The sequence below is a fragment of the Castor canadensis genome, chromosome 10, assembly GCF_047511655.1.
Source record: "Castor canadensis chromosome 10, mCasCan1.hap1v2, whole genome shotgun sequence".
Taxonomy (NCBI): Eukaryota; Metazoa; Chordata; class Mammalia; order Rodentia; family Castoridae; genus Castor; species Castor canadensis.
Window position 1 is genome coordinate 15,527,469 of NC_133395.1, and position 17,324 is coordinate 15,544,792.

General features: G+C 39.0%; 1 protein-coding gene across 7 annotated transcripts in view; it reads left to right on the forward strand.

The window, feature by feature from the left end:
* Positions 1-16,893, forward strand: part of Abcc4 (ATP binding cassette subfamily C member 4 (PEL blood group)) — a 229,483-nt gene extending 212,590 nt beyond the window's left edge. For all 7 annotated transcript variants that reach the window (XM_074043133.1, XM_020183142.2, XM_074043129.1 and 4 more), the window contains 2 exons: positions 4,605-4,739; positions 14,996-16,893. In XM_074043133.1, coding sequence (XP_073899234.1) covers positions 4,605-4,739; positions 14,996-15,103 — 243 coding nt within the window. In that variant the 3' untranslated portion in view covers positions 15,104-16,893. The remainder of the gene's footprint in view (positions 1-4,604; positions 4,740-14,995) is intronic.
* The last annotated feature ends 431 nt before the right edge of the window (positions 16,894-17,324 follow it).

Genomic DNA, 17,324 nt, shown 5'->3' on the forward strand with positions numbered 1-17,324 from the left:
CGCTAAAGGGATTTACCTAGGTTTGGTTCATTAAGCACCATTAATGTGTGAGACTTAGAATTCTATTTTATAAAGACGCTCTCCCAATTTTAACTTTATTAAACATGGTGTAGTCATTATGACAGCTAATTTAACCTTCCTCATTTGCTCAGTTGCCACAAAACAGTGGAGCAAGACAAACAAATTGGAAAGCCTCTTTCCCCTAACACTCAGCGCTACCTCTACATGAAAGACAGTTCTTCCCTGTAGTTTTTAGGATTAGCTGGTTACTTGTGATCGGTTTCCTTTTCAGCCAGGGGTACAGCATTTCCCTTTAGTCCCTGCACGCCCCGACTCTTACAACGTGTGGGTTCTCCCAGCGGCCTGAGCATAAGATGCGCAAGAGAACCTGCAGTTGTTTTCGCTGCCTGTGTGCAATGTTTTGGTCAGCACTTGGAGGATTCTTTGAGACGAATGTATTGCAGAGAGCCAGAACCAAGGCTCAGGAACTTTGGTTGTAGCTCTTCTGCTTATAGGCTAAATTGCAGTTTTCTAATCTGTACCTTTCTTTCTGAACTCAAATCTCTTTTGTTCTCAGAGAAAACAAAACTAGTAACTACTGTAAGACTCCCTCCTGGGAAAGCACAACTCGAAACTAACTTGAGTTTTATTCAAATTCTCTTTTTCACCTTCATGGAACTTGGACTTGATAAGCCTCTATAACCACTATTAGGATAGTTAAGAAGAAAAAATATGCTCCTTTACAAATATGCCAGGAGAGTCAAGTCAGGTGTTCAGGGGGAAAAATAACTAACTTGAAGGCAGAAAGTACAAACTCCGGAAGCTAGGATCCGTGTGAGCACAGGCGCCTTTGGGGGAACAGCAGGTGGGTTGCCATCACCTCGCCTCCACCCTGCCCAGAGAGAAGAATCATTTTCCAATGTATAATATAAGCCTGTTTGGAATTGTCACAATGACCCCCCCTGTACAATGAATATATCCTAATAAAAAAAAAAGAAAGAAAAATAAGTAGGGAAGGACTCAAAGTGATACTTGCCCATGCAACAGTATCCAGTCAAAGGGAACCAAAAATCACAAGAAAACTCATTTTGTCAGTGGAAAGCCAACTTCCAAGGTTGAACGACTACCCATACCACCCTATCCATAGGACCTCATCCTATGTCCCTTTATCACCTGAGAGCCCAAAGCAGACCTCTGTAATTCCCATCCTCTCCTCCCCAGCCTGTGTGTCACTGAGCGGGATCCTCTTTATTGCATGGCACCATATCAGAAGCTTTGCTTTTCCTGTGGTCAGTCTTTTCCTGCACCCTGTCCTGCCCTCTCACCTCTCCCTGAATACACCCCACTAATCATGACAGCATCCTGCCAATTAAAGTAGATTAAATTATTTTGCAATGGGTCTGTCTAATTTGTACATCTAGGACAGCTACCTGGACTATCTGCAGATATGTAGGCCTGATATCCACATCTTCATCGCGCTTATGTAACTGCCTGACTCACCCAATTGAATGTATTTTTCTTAACCCACTAGAGAGCAGCAGCCAGTTCAAGGTTGACTTCCTGGAGACATCCTGGAGCTGAGGGACTGCTGTCACATTGGTGCTAATGTGTGGCTTTGTTGACAGTTTACTTGGGAACAGTAAGGGTAGGGACCCAGCAGATTTTAGACTTTTCTTATAGCTAAGAAAGATGCTAAGATAAAAAATGAACAATAGCTCTGCTTTTTTTTTACATGGAAAGAAAAATTCAGACGTGCTTTCTTATTCTGAAAGATCTAGAATCTTTGATCAAAACAGTAAATATAAAGGCTAAGTAGGTAAACTTGTATTCCTGGCATTTTTTCCTGTGTGAATCCTAGCTTGACTCTTACAACAACTGGCTATCCCTTCTTTTCTTTCTCTTTTCTAATACTTAACATAATGAGTCTTAAGCCTCTGCCCTCATCCCTGCTCTGTCTCTTCCTGTCTTTTCCTCTCTTGTTCATAACCGTGCACTTGAAGTGTGTGGTCCTCTAACTCTGTATCCCTAGTCATATAGCCATACATCTCCCTCCCTTATCCGATCCCAGTCTGTGGTGGCTGTGTGCAGCATGACAGACTGTGTCTTGATCATCTTTGAGTCTGCCTTCCTAAAACACTGCTTTGAAGTACATACTCACTTGATATGGGTGGACAGATGGATGGATGGATGGATGAAATTATCTACCTTATTTGTCTAGTCTACTTTGAGAGTTAACATTGATGACTTTAAAAGCAGTGGATGTTCAAACCATAGTCATTTTATTTTCTTTTTCCAGTTCAAGGACCTTTATTTTAGTAATAAGGTGATTTCATTTGCTACATTGTATTTATGTACTGGGGCATGCTATCTCTTAAACTTAAGTTTTTCATTCATTTGGGGCTATAATAGCCCAGTTCATTTTAAGGTACTATAGGGATGTGTGTGTGGGTGTGGGTGTGGGTGTGGGTGTGTGGGTGTGGTGATGTGCTTGGGACAAAATTTAGGACTGAGCTATACTTCCAGCCCTGTATTTTGTTTTAATGTATATCAAAATAGTGCTAAAGGATTCATTTAATTTGTTTTCAGTGTTACCTTGTAAATGTTAAAATTCAGTTTCCAGGGCTGGAAATGTGGCTCAATGGTAGAGCATGCACTTAGCATATCTGAGACCCTGTTCCAGACCCCAGCACAAAGAAAACAATTTAAGTTCTAATAAATTATCAATTTACTATTGTCTCAAGTTTTAATAAATTTAGTAGAAGGTTGGACATGGACAAGATAGTAGTTTCTTTCCATTGCAAATTATGTGTAGTCTTTATAGTCAAACTCAGCCTCCACTACCTCTGAAATGGGGAGTTTTAAGAGATTGCTTTTGCAGAATAGAAAGTTCATCATTTTGTAAAGTAATTTGATTCACTTATTTGCTTAGTCTTTAGCATGGGAGAAACCTGTATTTTAAAATTGCAGTTTTTTTTTCCTTCTCCAACGTCAGGAGGAGTGGTTATGCCCTGTAATGCTATGCTTAAGTAAAATTACACATTCGGGGCATCTAAATTGGCATGCCAAATTATAGGACATTTTAATTATTATGTGGATGTGACAGATTCAATTATTCTTGAACTCTTTTGAGAAAGCTGCCCTTAGCAGTGATTTACAGTAGTAAACAAAAGATTAACAGGAAAATGCCCTTTATTAGACTTAATAAACGTTTCCGATTAAATATCATGGGCCAGAATTAACTGAAATATCTAGATGTGGAAAAAACAACCTGTGTCCTGCTTAGAGCTTCAGCGTATTCTCTTAAGATGAATTTATTATAAACACAGCCTAAATGAAGAACTAAGTACCACTTAGCATCAGAACTGTTTTCCTAGGTACGTCATTTGGGCCAATTGTCTCAGACTCTTTCTTCTTGCTGAAACCATTAACCAAAGCCACTAATAAGTAGAAATGCAGAGTTAAGAGCCCCATCCTCCACCTTTCAATTTCCAGTGGACATATTAATAAGCCATAAGGCAGCTAAAAGGCAGGCAGCTAAAGAAAGAAAGAGAAAGAAGCAAGACAACGTAATTGTGAGAACAGATACTCAGCAGTCCAGACTGCGCTGCCCTCGTGTGTAAGCTGTGTGGACTGTGATCACTGGAATTTGGAGCTCAGTTTCTTAATTGCTTCTTTAGTCTTATCCAATGAGACCATTGGATTTCTAGAGATTTCTTCTGTGTGGAACAGTTATACTAAAGCCGCTTGGGCAGCAGCTCTTTGGCCAGCCTTTCTCTCTTAGAATAATAAACAACAATCAGAGGCAACATCAGGACGCACCTTAACCCCGCCACTGGCAGAGCCCTAGCTCTCTTACCAGCCCACGTAGCTGAAGGCCATAAAGAAATTCTGGAAGCATTTGCTGCTTTTCCAACCATTGCTCAGATCCTATCAGACCAGCGTGGCGATTGATCTGCTGTCAGACCATTGCCATCTGGTTTGTCTGACCGTACCCTACAGTTTATATATATATTCAATTTGATTTTCTTCAATCAAGAATTTCCCAGCTCTGAAGTGTGTATATAAATACCCCCTCAAAATTCTGAGTCTGAGAGCCTTTTTTTTTTCATTTTTCTTTTATTATTCATATGTGCATACAAGGCTAGGTTCATTTCTCCCCCCTGCCCCCACCCCCTCCCTTACCACCCACTCCGCCCCCTCCCTCTCCCCCCCCAATACCCAGCAGAAACTATTTTGCCCTTATTTCTAATTTTGTTGTAGAGAGAGTATAAGCAATAATAGAGAGTAAAAGCACTAATAATAAGAACCCCAAAAGCCTGTGGCATGATATAAAATGCCATAGGACTGCTGAGTGCCCATAATAACAGTCTAGAACTTTCATTTTCTTCCTTTCCTATAACATTATAATAATAAAAGGTCAGGTTTAGGCCTTTGTTTGCTTGATAACACAGGGTAATCAAACCATTTAAACACTCTCCAGGCCTACCACCCAAATAGATTTTCTGTGTTCTCCCTCGCCTGCCCCTTTCCGACATATCGTCTGACTTGTAATATGTTGCTGGGAGACATTGTGTTTCAATGGGTTCCTTTCTGCTGATTACCAGGTTTTGGATTCAGGAAGACTGAAAGAATATGGTGAGCCATATATTTTGTTGCAAAATCCAGAGAGCCTCTTTTACAAAATGGTACAGCAACTCGGCAAGGGAGAAGCCGCTGCGCTCACTGAAACAGCAAAACAGGTGAGCGCGCCCAGGAGCTGTAATTAGAGTTTGTCTCACCAGTTCCCTCCTCACAACTTGGCACCACGGGTCGGTAACAAGCACTGTGTGCCCTTTTCAATTATAAGCCTCCAGAGACAAAGCTGCAACACGTCCAGGGTTGAAGTCAGGTCTGGGAGGACTTGGCAAAAGCACATGTGGGGAGCGGGAGGATGTGTGCACATGCACGTGCAAACAGGTGTGTGCCAAAGGGGGAGAACCTTTTTACACTGCACTTTCTACCCATTTAGACTCTGGCTTCAGATTCTCATGGAAAACTCATTCCGCAGACCCATTACATCTCTTTCTTACTGGTACTTGGCACATTTGAGATGCAAATGCTGTCGTAGTCCATACCGGAAATTTGAGAAGTTGAGGGGAAAATGTGGCATGTTGTTCACTCATTTGTTCTAGAAAGATCTACCAGGGAAAATATGGATTGCTTTTGTTCTTTGTTTTATAATTTGTAGAGAAAAGTCCTACTGTCACTTTCTCCCTAAGTCTTTGTTGTTAAGAATTGGGGTAGAGGTACCTTTTTTTCCCCTTCTACCCTCTAGAAGATGAACTTGTCATCAGGACAAAGCAAGAATTTATCAAAGCTTAAAGAATAATCTGAATAGTGTTTGTAGGTTCACAAAGCTTTAAAGACATTTAGGTCACATGATGTCTTTCCAACAACAGTGGTGCAGTATTACTGCATTTTACAGATGGGTAATTGCCCTTTGGTTTAAGAGACTTCGCCAACTCACAATTCCTTGTAATAATTCTATAAGTTGGGTTTCATATTGGTGGAAGGAGGGAGTCTGAGATGAAAGTCAGGTGTTCTTATTCCTTGGTGTGTACAGCTAAAGGTGGAGTGAAACATCTTCTGGCATACCATGAGGCCCCCATCACAGCTCTTCACTTCTAATATGGTTGTATGTTTTTGTCTTCACTCTTTCTGTATTTCCTAGATTTTCAACACTAGAGATAGAACAACATTGGTTGTTTTTGTATATTTTTAAAAATCTTATAAGAAGTATGTTCTAGTAGGTAACAGTCTTTCTGTGTGAGTGACTTATCCAAAATCTAGGCTAGGTTCCCTTTTGTCACTGCTTCCTCTGTTCTTTCTTAGAAACAAGGCACGAGGGCTGGAGATGTACCCAGTGGTAGAACACCTGCCTAGTAAACACAAGGCCGTAGGTTTAATCCTAGCATCAAGAAGGGGGAGAGAAGTGGAACAAAAAAAGAGGGAAGGAGGAGCTATGCCTTTTACTATGTCTTTGAATCCAGCTTTCCCTTTTAAGACTATTAAGTAAATGCCTGAGTGCAAAGTATTATGCTTGGTGCTAACAAACATGTTAGGTATGCCCCTAGCCACTGATGACATAAACCAAAGAATAGAGAAGACCAGAGACACCTGGTGAGCCATGATGGTGATGAGGACGAGGACGCTGACATTTGTTAGGTGTCACACACTGTGCTATGATACAGTTCTCTTACCACTATGCTTGTTTAAGAAGCCGAGGCTTAGCGAGGGAAGGAAGTTGCCCAGAATCACATAGCTAGTAAGCAGTTGGCTGAGTCAAGATTGAAACCTAGGCTGCGGATTAACAGTGTCTGTGTTTGCAACTTCTCATAAGGACTACGCTTATGTAGTCCTTGTATAGACACACTGTATGTAGGTCCTTGGAGAACTGGCCTGTTTTTAGGCCTGAGTTAGACAGAATACTCCTTACTTCTGCAGTGTCTTCCAGTCTAAGCTCCCTCTCATAGGACCCAATTAATCATTTGGGATTCCATAAATCTTTTTGTTCTTTGATACCTCTGGCATTTCACATCAAAGCAATGTATCCTCCTGCTGGTGTGTCAAAGCCTACCATCCCATTTTTGCAGTGCTGATGGAATCCAGGACCTCACTGTGCTAGGCAGGTGTTCTATTACTGAGCTACATCCCTAGCCCTCAAAGTACCCCCTGAAAAAATGTGTTGTCATAAGCTAGGAATGTAGCTCAGTGGTCACTTGCCTATTGTGCTGAATTTGATCCCTGGCACCTAAAAGAAAAAAAGTGTTAGCATTTTATTATCGAGGTAACCAAATAACGAGAGATCACAGAATTTTAGATAGATCTAGATCACATAAGGTAATAGAATTCAATACCTTTATTTTAAAGATGAGGAAACTAAGGCCCCCAAAAGTAAGGTGATCCACTGTTATTCTAGTTTGTAGCAGAGACAGAATTAGAAGTCTTTTCTTTCCATCTGCATTTGAACATATGTACAGACAAACACATGTGTCACAGTTAGAAATCTCCTGATGCTCTTTTATCTAGTTCATCACTATGAATGGTAACTTAATTTGTGTAGCTTTTAGAATTTACAGAATTTATGTAGTTCCCTTAATCCCAATACACTTCTTTTTTTAATCCCACTTGACTGATAAGAATGTGGGTCGAGGGTTCTCATGAGGACACACAGAGGGACATTGCTGGAGGAGGCTGTCACATGGCTGTAGCTACTGCACTCTGTGTCAATTTTGAAAACGCTGCTCCTTGTTGCAGTTGGTGTCCAAGGTGGGGCCAGTGTTCCCACCAGGCTGAACTCCCCTCTGGATTTCAAGCCTGCCTAACTACCAGTTATAGAAAGGCAGGGAAATACAGATCTTGGTTCCCACCTGAGTTGGAAATCTTCTTGACATTTTTTCTGCATACATGTGGTCCTCTTAGAAGAACAAGCTGTCAAATTACCAGCTTTTTACACGTACCATATCAAATACCAGTGCATTATTCAGAACTTGTAACACTGCGGATTAGTCTAAATCAACAGGCTTTTCACTCTCACAGATCAGAATTCACTTGTTTGAAAAGAAAACCCAACATCTGGGAAAAGGTGCTTCCAAGTCACGTATTCTTGACCACGTAGTTGCTTTTTCCTGGAAGGATCAGTGCAGGCTGGCAAAATCACTTTTATTTGACTTTTTGAGATGATCCAGAGAAAGGTAGAAAAAGTACTTTTTAGATGCATAGTGCTGAAGAGTGTCTTTGTCTGCTGGGCTGCTGTAGACCGATGAAGTAACTTAAACAGAAATTTATTTTCTTGGAGTTCTGGAGGCTGGAAGTCCAAAATCAAGGATTGGTTTTTCTGACACCTCTCTCCTAGTGTCCTTCTTCTGTGTATTGTGCCCTGATCTCCTCTTACAAGTCATGTTGGATCAGGCCCCACCCTAAAGACCTAATCTTAAGTCGCCTCTTTAAGGATCCTGTTTCCAAACACAATCACATTCTGAGGTACTGTGGATTAGGACTTCAGCATGTGATTTCAGGAGGGGTCCCATACAGCTGGTCCCATAATAAAGGATGAGTGTCCATCCAGTCCATCTCTTCCCTGCTGAAGCACACCGCATTTCATACTTACTTTGTTCCCATTGTGTAATGGAGGTACCATTTTTATCTGTCTGTGAAATCACCAGATAACAACCCAAAAGTTGTGAAATCCTAACATCGTGGGTTCTATGAGCCTAGACCTTTTGCATAAGTAAAGAGGCACTCAGCAGGCAGGGACTGCAGCCTTCTCCCTTGTGGGTACCAGATGAGATGGTAGATGCTTAAGTGGTTTGAAAAATAGAAAGCATTTTACAAATGTACAGAAATTCTACCTATTGTTGACAGTAGTTTGATCCATTTTCAAAAGGCTCTAGACCAACCCTCACGTCCTGCTAATAATGAAAGAAGTATGTTCTTCCTCTTTTTTTTTTTGGGTGCTGGAAATCAAATCCACAGCTTTGTGCATGCTTAGTACACATTCTACCACTGAACTTCATCCCCTCCCCGTGCTCCCTTACTTTTTTCACTTAATATTAAGTCTTTGGACTGGGGATGAAGCTCAGGGACAGAGTACTTGCTTAGAATACACAAGGCCTGATTTCCATCCCCAGCACCATGAAAAAAAATTGTGGCTTCAGTTATGTTAATGCATAGTTATCTCATTCTCTTTTATACCTAATAGAAACCTAATATTTACTTTCTCCACTCTTGACTTCCCATTTCCCCCTTTAGTTAAATTAGCTATTAATTTTTTCCTCCTCAGAATGAGCTCAGATTTATTTACTTGTTCTTGTTTCTATTTTACAGCTGACCAATTTCTGCTCTTTATTGATTTTTTCCTGTTTCAGTTTATTTTGTTGCCTTTTTTTTTTTACTTCTTGAATACATTCATTTACATTTTCTTATTAATACAAATATTTTAAGGCTGTGAATTTTCCTATGAATTCTGCTTTAGCTGTATCCTATAGGTTCTATGATAGCAGTGCTTTCATCAAAGCTCTTATTTTATGTTCTGCAGTTCTGGTTTTGATTTCTTCTTTGGCCCACAAGTTATTTAAGAGGGAGGTTTTTACAGTGAAGGACAGGAATATAAAACAGGCCATGTAAAGGGGAGGGTAATTGCGGGAGGGGGAGCGTAAATGAAGAGGGTAAAGGAGATGAAAATGGTTGAAGTACTTTCTATACATTTCTATACATTTATGAATATGAAACATTGAAACCTGTCAAAATTACTTTAAGAAGGGGAGTAGGGGAAGAGGGAGATTAGTGGAAGTAATGAAACAAATTGGAGTATAATATATATATATATGGAAATGTCACAACAAAACCCCCTATGTAATTATCATATACTAATAAAAACATTTGTTAAAAGAGGGAGGTTTTTAAAACTTCATGGTAACAGGGGCTTCATTTTGTTTTTGTGTGTTTTTATTCTCATGGTTTTATAATCAAGCAGTGTTGTCTGTACTGTTACTCCTTATGTGGAATTATTCACACTTTATGTGTCCTAAAATATAGGCAATTTTTGTGAATTTTCTTTCGGCATTAAAAGCATGGAATATTGTCTGGTTAAAATATGTAGCTTAATAATTTTTAATTAGATCTATATTAATTATATAAGTCTTCTCTGTCCTTATTTATATTGATTCATTTATTATGACTTGTATTTAGAGAGGTGAACTAGTCTCATACTATACTCTTTTTAGCTCCTATCATTTTTGCTTTGAAAATTTTAATGCTGTTATTTTCAGCCCTCAGGTGCTCATGATTTGGGTTTTCACTATGAATTACCATTTTAAGGAACCTACCTGTGATTCAGTCCAAGATGGCTCAAAACTATGTCTGATTATCTTTTAATATCAAAGATGTGTCTTCAATATATGGCATGGAGTTAGGTTTGAAGGTCATTCATTTTTCCAAGGATATCATTGTGTTCCCCCTTGAACTTTAGGTTCAAATCTTTTGTTTCTGCAAGTTTCTTAAACTATATCTTTGAGATTTAATCTTAGTAATTTTTTAACAAATTGGTTTAGTCCATTTACATTTTATTAATATTATAGGCACATTTTATCTCAATTCTATCACATCATGCTGTTTTTAAGTGGGTTGTTGTTTGTCTTAGTCCTAGGGGTCAAACCCAGGACCTCGTGCATACAAGCACTTTATCACTGAGCTACATCCCCAGCCCTTGGTATCTGAGACAGGTCCCACTATGTAGCTCAGGCTGGTGGCCTTGAATCTAATCCTCCTTTCTCCACCTTTTATTTATTACTTTATAGTAAAGTAATAAAGTAAATTATTTATTACTTGTGTAATAAAGTAGTAATGTTCATTTCTTCTAAATGGTCTCTCTTTATTGTTACTGACTTCCCATTATAAACAATGATGACATAAATATACTTCTGTCTTTCCATTCTAACACCAAATTTTAGTTGTTTAAATCATTTTTCTCCAAACTTTAAATATACATAACTCTCTGTTATTTGACTTCTCTGCTTTAAATGATAGTTTCTCCATCTGATAGTCAGTTGAAGTTTATAATCTAGTGTGCTCCTTTTCTCTCTCCTCTCCTCTCCTCTCCTCCCCTCCCCTCCCCTCCCCTCCCTCCCCTCCCCTCCCCTCCCTTCCCTCCCCTCCCCTCCCTTCTTTTGCAGAGAGATGCTGAGGATGGAACCCAGGTCCTTGCACATACTAGACAAATGCTCCAACCCTGAGCATCACCCCAACCCTAGCATAGTCCTTTTCAAACTTCAGGCTGTGATCCACTGGTGGGGCTTTGGGATCCATTTAATCTTCATGACCAATATCTCTCAAGAAATGAATTAGAGAACAAGCAGGATGGAAGAAAAATAACTGTGTGTCTTTCATAGTGCTATTTAATATTTCATGGAACTCCTTTCAGTGTAGATATGCATATAGACTGTGAATGTATGATGAGTTCCACATAAAATAAAATGTATTCATGTTGTTTCATAAAATGAAATTTTTGTTACAGTAAAAACAGAAACAAAAAATTTGCAAATAATGCTATAGAAGAGTGTTGATTGGACCTACTTATTGCATGTCTGAAGTATTTGCTTGCTGTCTCTAATTTAAACTGCATGAGACGCTCAGATCACTTTCTTTCACTTAATATGTTGTAACCTTTGCTCTGAGGTGTCCTAGCATTGTTTATTCCTATGGAGGAGTCCAGTACATTAGACTTTAACTTGATCTTCTTTCTTGGATGCCCTAGGATTCCTTTTGTATTTTGAAGGTCATTAGTTTTATCCAGGATGTTATCATGTTCCCCTTTGGACTCTAGAGTCAATTCTTCTTTTGTTTCTGGAAATTTACTTAAATTATATCTTTGATTTTTTTTATTTAATTGTATTGTCTTTAGCAAATACCTGTCATGTATATGTTGTGTATCCTTTGTCTGTTTTACAAAGCCATTTTCTCCTTAATGTTTCTTAACTATTAATTTCCAGTGATTTTGCTTGCTCACTCAATTGCCTTCTCATGTATCATCTTGAGGTTTTGTTAGCAGGTGCTGTTTTCAGCAGAACAGTCACTTCTGTGATATTTTCATTTTCCTCTTCACTTTTGACTTCTGTCAACTTCTGTTGCTTTGTCATGTTTCCTGGGACTCTTCTCTGCTGTGCACAAGTTGATTGTTCTGCCGCGTTTTCTTTTTACATTTTGCCATCGTTTTTACCTACTTAGTAAGTATCGTTCTTCATGTGCTTGTCTTGTTCCTTTTCGCAGTGTTTGTGTATTCTACAAATCTTACATCACTTTTTTGATTATTATTCCTACTTCTCACCTTTGAGTAAAATAAGCTTTTTCTAAAGGATAGCTGCAGGATAGTTAGGGTAGGGCACTGTTTCAGGCTAAAGCAAGTTGGGGAGGGGAGAGAGACAGAGACCGAGCAGCACTCACATTTACAGAACTGGATTGCATTTCAGAACATTTCTTTTCATCTGTTATGTGCTTCAACAAAGATGTTTCTGTGTGGTTCCTGTTGGCACACCTTAGAGTTCACCAGTTACTTGCTGAGAACTGCTCCTGTAGGTGTCCGCTGTCTTGCTGTAGTTTCATTGAATCCAGTGACATATGGCAACCCTGCCAGATATTTTGCCATTCAGGGTTTTACATGACTCCTAATCTCATCAAAGACTGAGCTTATTTTTTGTTTCTCAATATCTTTGATATTTAAGGTGATTTCCAAAAGGATAGGAGAGGGATAATCCATTACCCCATTATCTTGAAAGCAGAAATGCTAACTCTCCACCTGTCTTTAGCTCTGACAATAGCGTGTATACCAGTGATGTGCTCCAAAATCAGACCTGCTTTAGAGATGAGGGACTTGAGGCTTGGGAACTACTGTGATTGAACCAGGGCCATACATGTCAGTGAGAATGAACTGACAGTCTTGAGCAGAATTCACCACACTGAATAGCGTCTTACAAGTACAATGTAAATAAAAGCTCCAGTTGTCCTTTGTGAAGGAGCCTTATTGTTGTGTTGCGTGTAGTTAGAGCTAATTCCATTATGGTGACTTTATTGATGAAGCAGAATTTAAATACCAAACTTAGTTTTAGCCTGCATTGGAAGGACTCTGTAAGGCAAGTCCAAGAGGAGGAAAGGAAAAGGAAAAGATAGTCAACATTTATGCTTGTCCAGACTTGAGCTTTTATGTCATTGTCTCCTTTAGTCTTCACAAACATTCTGAATATTGTTAATCCTGGAGAAACTAAAGCAGAAAAGCCCAAGTATTATCTCAAAGTCACCAGCCAGTAGGCGTTGGTGTTCCAGCTCCAGTGATCTCTCCACTGTGCCCTTTTGGGTTACCAGATTCACTGATCTAACAGCGTCTCAACCACAACTCTGGGTTTCTATAAAGACAAATTCAGAAGATCCACAAAAGGGACTCCTAGACGTTTTGTTTTCCCCCTTTGAAGTCAGGTAATGCTGGTACTTTCTGTGCACTAAGGGGCCACTTCTCCAGCAGCCTTCACAAACACCCAACACTTAACTCCGCATGTTTTCAACCTACAGTTTGTAGCCATTAATTAGTTCCTGTGAGGTAAGCCATTGTTATCTTACAGATGAGGCAGCCAGTATGGAGCAAGTATAGTTTTTCTAAGATCAGCAGTAAGTTCCAAGAGGAAGGGCTGAGACTGGCCCTCTCCATCCCAGGCTTAGCCTGCGACACAGTGACCCTGCTGGAGTGTCAGCAGTCTGACTCCCTTCATCACGTGCTCTGTAAAAACGGTGCTGTTATTCAGTGCATTATAAAACATGATTACTGATGAGACAAAGGATGGTCAAATCAGGGGTTTTATAAATAGGAAGTTGTTTTCAGCAAAGCACTCCAGACTATTTTAGTTAGGAACTGTTAATAACTGTGTTTGCTTTATAAAAAATTACATTGAGAAGAATCATAGAGGGAGAAGCAGCTTCTTTGGGGAAGACACTCAAATGGTAGAAAGTGAACTGTATTACCATTTGTTCTTTTGACTGTAGTTTAAACAAGAAGTATCCCTTTGGACTACAGAAATATATAACCACAGAACATAAAAACCACTTGGAAAAGTAGGTGGAGGAGATAATATGAAATTTGTACACACACACATAGCCTGCCTTAAAAATAAATGTTGATTTTTGAAAACTTTCATTATAGTCTGAAATTTGATCCAGTGGGATCCAAGCATTATTGGAAATTTTATTTTTTTTCTTCAGTGGTATTTTTATAAATTGAAATTTTAGTGTAGCAATATTTTTGGAGTAACATGTGCAAGCAATGAAAGAAAAGAAAGTACATTTAATATGTAGGTATATGTCTCAGCGCCCTTCTCTTTTGTATGTGAAGGCCATTATTTCCAGTGATAACTTTGTTGACAGCAACCACAAATATATTTGGAGCCAGGTTTTATAAAATAGATCCAGAATCATATGACTGAAAGATCTCACTCATGACACGTGTCAGCCCTCAGATAGATTGTACATTTTCTGTTTTAAAGACTCAAACAAAACTTTTCACATTCTTCTTTGAAAAAAAAAAATTACATTTGAAGTCCTTTTTCACCCAAACACATTTGGAGATAAGAGCTCACAAGTCTTGACATTATTTCATTTTGTTATGCGCATCTGTCAAGGAACCAAGATACGATAGAGCTCCTAAAAAGTGATGATTGCGGAACAGAGAAACGTGACAGCGTTTTGTTTCCTCTATGCTCTGATTATACATTTATCAGAAAACCTGTATCTCTTCTAGTTCAGCTAGAAATTGGTAGAATTCAGGAAGTCAAAAGCTTGGCAAAGAACTGTGCTATTATTTGGTATCATCTTACATTTTAGAGAAGTTGCTTGGTTGGGTCATTGTGAAAGCTTTTGCTTCTTTTTCATTATTGTGACTCACCATCCACAGGTCACATTTCTATGGGCTCTATGACTGCTTTGCCGCACAAATTAAACGACGGACAGCTCATACATAGACACCGGCGTTTCAATGCTTGTCAGTCAGTTTATAAAATACAGGGATTACAACCTGATATTAACATCCAAATCTATTGTGCTCATTTTATGTGTGAAAATGAGAAACCCTCATGCAGACGCTAGGTTTCCCAGCCTCTTTGTCGCCCTGGTTTTAATTTATCTCCAGGTTTTGTGTCAGTAAAATGATTTTGCTTATCAATTTAATGGAGTGATAAACTGTATCTGTGAATCTAAGTGATTACATCTAAGGTGGATCTACAGGTTTTTGGGCACTCAGCTGAGGGGATTGGTGGGACTGATTTCTCCTGAGAACATATACATGTCTGTGTTTTAATTACAGCTCAGGGAGCGGTGTGATTTGTTTCACATGAAGAAGTGGACATAGAAATACATTGCTTTGGAGAGGAGGACTTTAAAATTCTTAAACGTTCTTTCTATGCTTGTCTTTTTTTAACAGGTATACTTCAGAAAGAATTATCCAGATATTACTCACACTGACCCAGTGGTTGTGAACACTTCCAATGGACAGCCCTCAGTTTTAACTATTTTTGAGACAGTACTGTGATTCTACTCAAGAACTCAAGTCTGCTCTGAAGGCGTTTTTGCACTGTTTAAACTACATTGTACTTTTTTTTTTTTAACTCCAGCAACAAACATTTACCCATACAGATGTTTATTTGCATTTCCCCCAACTTCATGCCGTGATTTCAAGTTTATTATTTTTATTTAAATGTTATAATTGTTCTTCAAAAATACCAAATCACAGGTGCAGGCCACCAACAAAAGCTGTCTACCAGGTTTTGTGCCTTAACAGACTCTAGAGCCAAAGCCCATTCATTTTGTAAGGAATAGAACAAGATACGTGGATTTCTTTCTCTGTTGCCCCCAAAACTACATACTCAATTCCAGTTCTGGCAGGGATTCTGTTTATTTGAAGACTGTATGAAGTTGCCACATTGACCACTTTCTTTCACTTAACTAGGATTCATTATTTCCCCCTCCAAAGGTCTTTGGTTAAAATAGCACAGGAGCAAACAAAAAATATACTTTAGTTGAAGTGACATAGTGAAGAGAGTCTTACCCCTGCCCCCCAGAAAAAGATATATGGTTTAAAGTATAGAAGGACAGCATTTTATTATATTTAAAAAAAAAAGGAAGAGAAAATTATGCTTTCTCAAGATGGGATCCTTTATAGGTGGTGTGATGATGAAGGACACATGACCATCCCATACCTTTTAAATTTGTCTGACTGGACATGGAGCTGTGTTGCAGTTACAGACTCAGCATGGCTATACTTTCCGAAAAGGCCAACTCTCTGTCTGTAGCTCCTGAAGTACCTAGTGTAATTCTTACTTGGTTTTCTGGTTTGCCAAAGGGAAACCTTCTATTGAATGTAAGTCTTTTGGTTTAGTCGTCCCTGACCTTTTCAAAATTGCATAGATAGGCTGTGCTGATTTAGTGAGAAAACCCGAACATCGTTGCAGACGTAGAGTGTAATTATGTAGTATGTCCTGAGGATGTGTCAGGACATCCAGACACAGAGCTTTACTTTCGTGAGCCTGTCCAGATTAGTTTACTTCTGACCACTAATTGCAGTTTCTTTAGGTCTTTCTGATTAGTGAATCAACAAACCACAGTACTTCCTAGGACCTGCTGCCCTTCACCTGAACTACAGGTCTTTAGTGTTTCTTGATCATGGTGGCAATGGTATGTTAAGTTCAAGTTACTAAAGGCTTTACTGTCACCATATAAAGTGGATTTTGACCTTTCAGAATAAGGTGTAGCTATCCTCAAATTATATATAATATACACAGGTGCATGTGTCTATATGTACACATACATAAATGCCTACATACAGCAAGTTTGTAGACTCAGTATCAGAGAGAAACAGATGTTTGGTAGAATGAAGCAAAATTTTAAAAAGTACACATACAACAAACTACCAAAACACATTGAGTATAGTGTCTGTTTGACTCTTTGTATTCGGAAGTCTATGTTTAGGCCAATAAATCACGCACACTAAGTTGTTTATTAATAGTTATAGTTAGTATTTCAGGACACTGAAATGACAATGATGATGACAAAGAATGTTTAAACATTTGAAGTGTTTTCAATGTTTTTGTGTTTGTTTGGTCTTTAGAGGTTAAAAGGCAGTCACATAAACATGTTTCATTTCTGTTTTAACGTCATCGTAGGTTTTTTAATGAAACAAACTCAATTGAAATAAATGACAGCGTTCATCTTCATTCAGAGATCTGTATTTTTGTTCTTAGAGGGATTACTGACTCATGTCTTTGCTCATAAAAGCCACTGAGTTTCCTGAGATTAAAAATAAATAAATACCTTCCATTTCAACTTGTTCTGTTGTCTGCCTAAGTATACCAAATATTCCAAGCTGATGCGTGGGTTGCAGACAGACTGAGATAGATGATTGCTGCTGAAGAGGGCCAGTGGCTCCCTTTCCAAGAAGAGCACATTAGCCCAGCTTATGCCCTGGGCTTGAAGAAATATTAAGTGGTTGAAGTTTTTGCCTTCATTTTTAAGGTGACTTTGTCCTAAACTGACAAGAAACATCTATTACTGTTACATTTAAACACTATAGAACAACAGTTCTCAAAATGTGTTCCTTGGGCTAGTGACATCACCCGGGACTTGCTAAAACATCACCATCACCAGTGCCTTATGCAGATCTACTGAGTCAGAAACTCTGGTGGTGGGAATCAATAATCTGCCTTATCAGACAGACCCTGAGCATGACTCTGATGCAAACAAACATCTGCGGACCA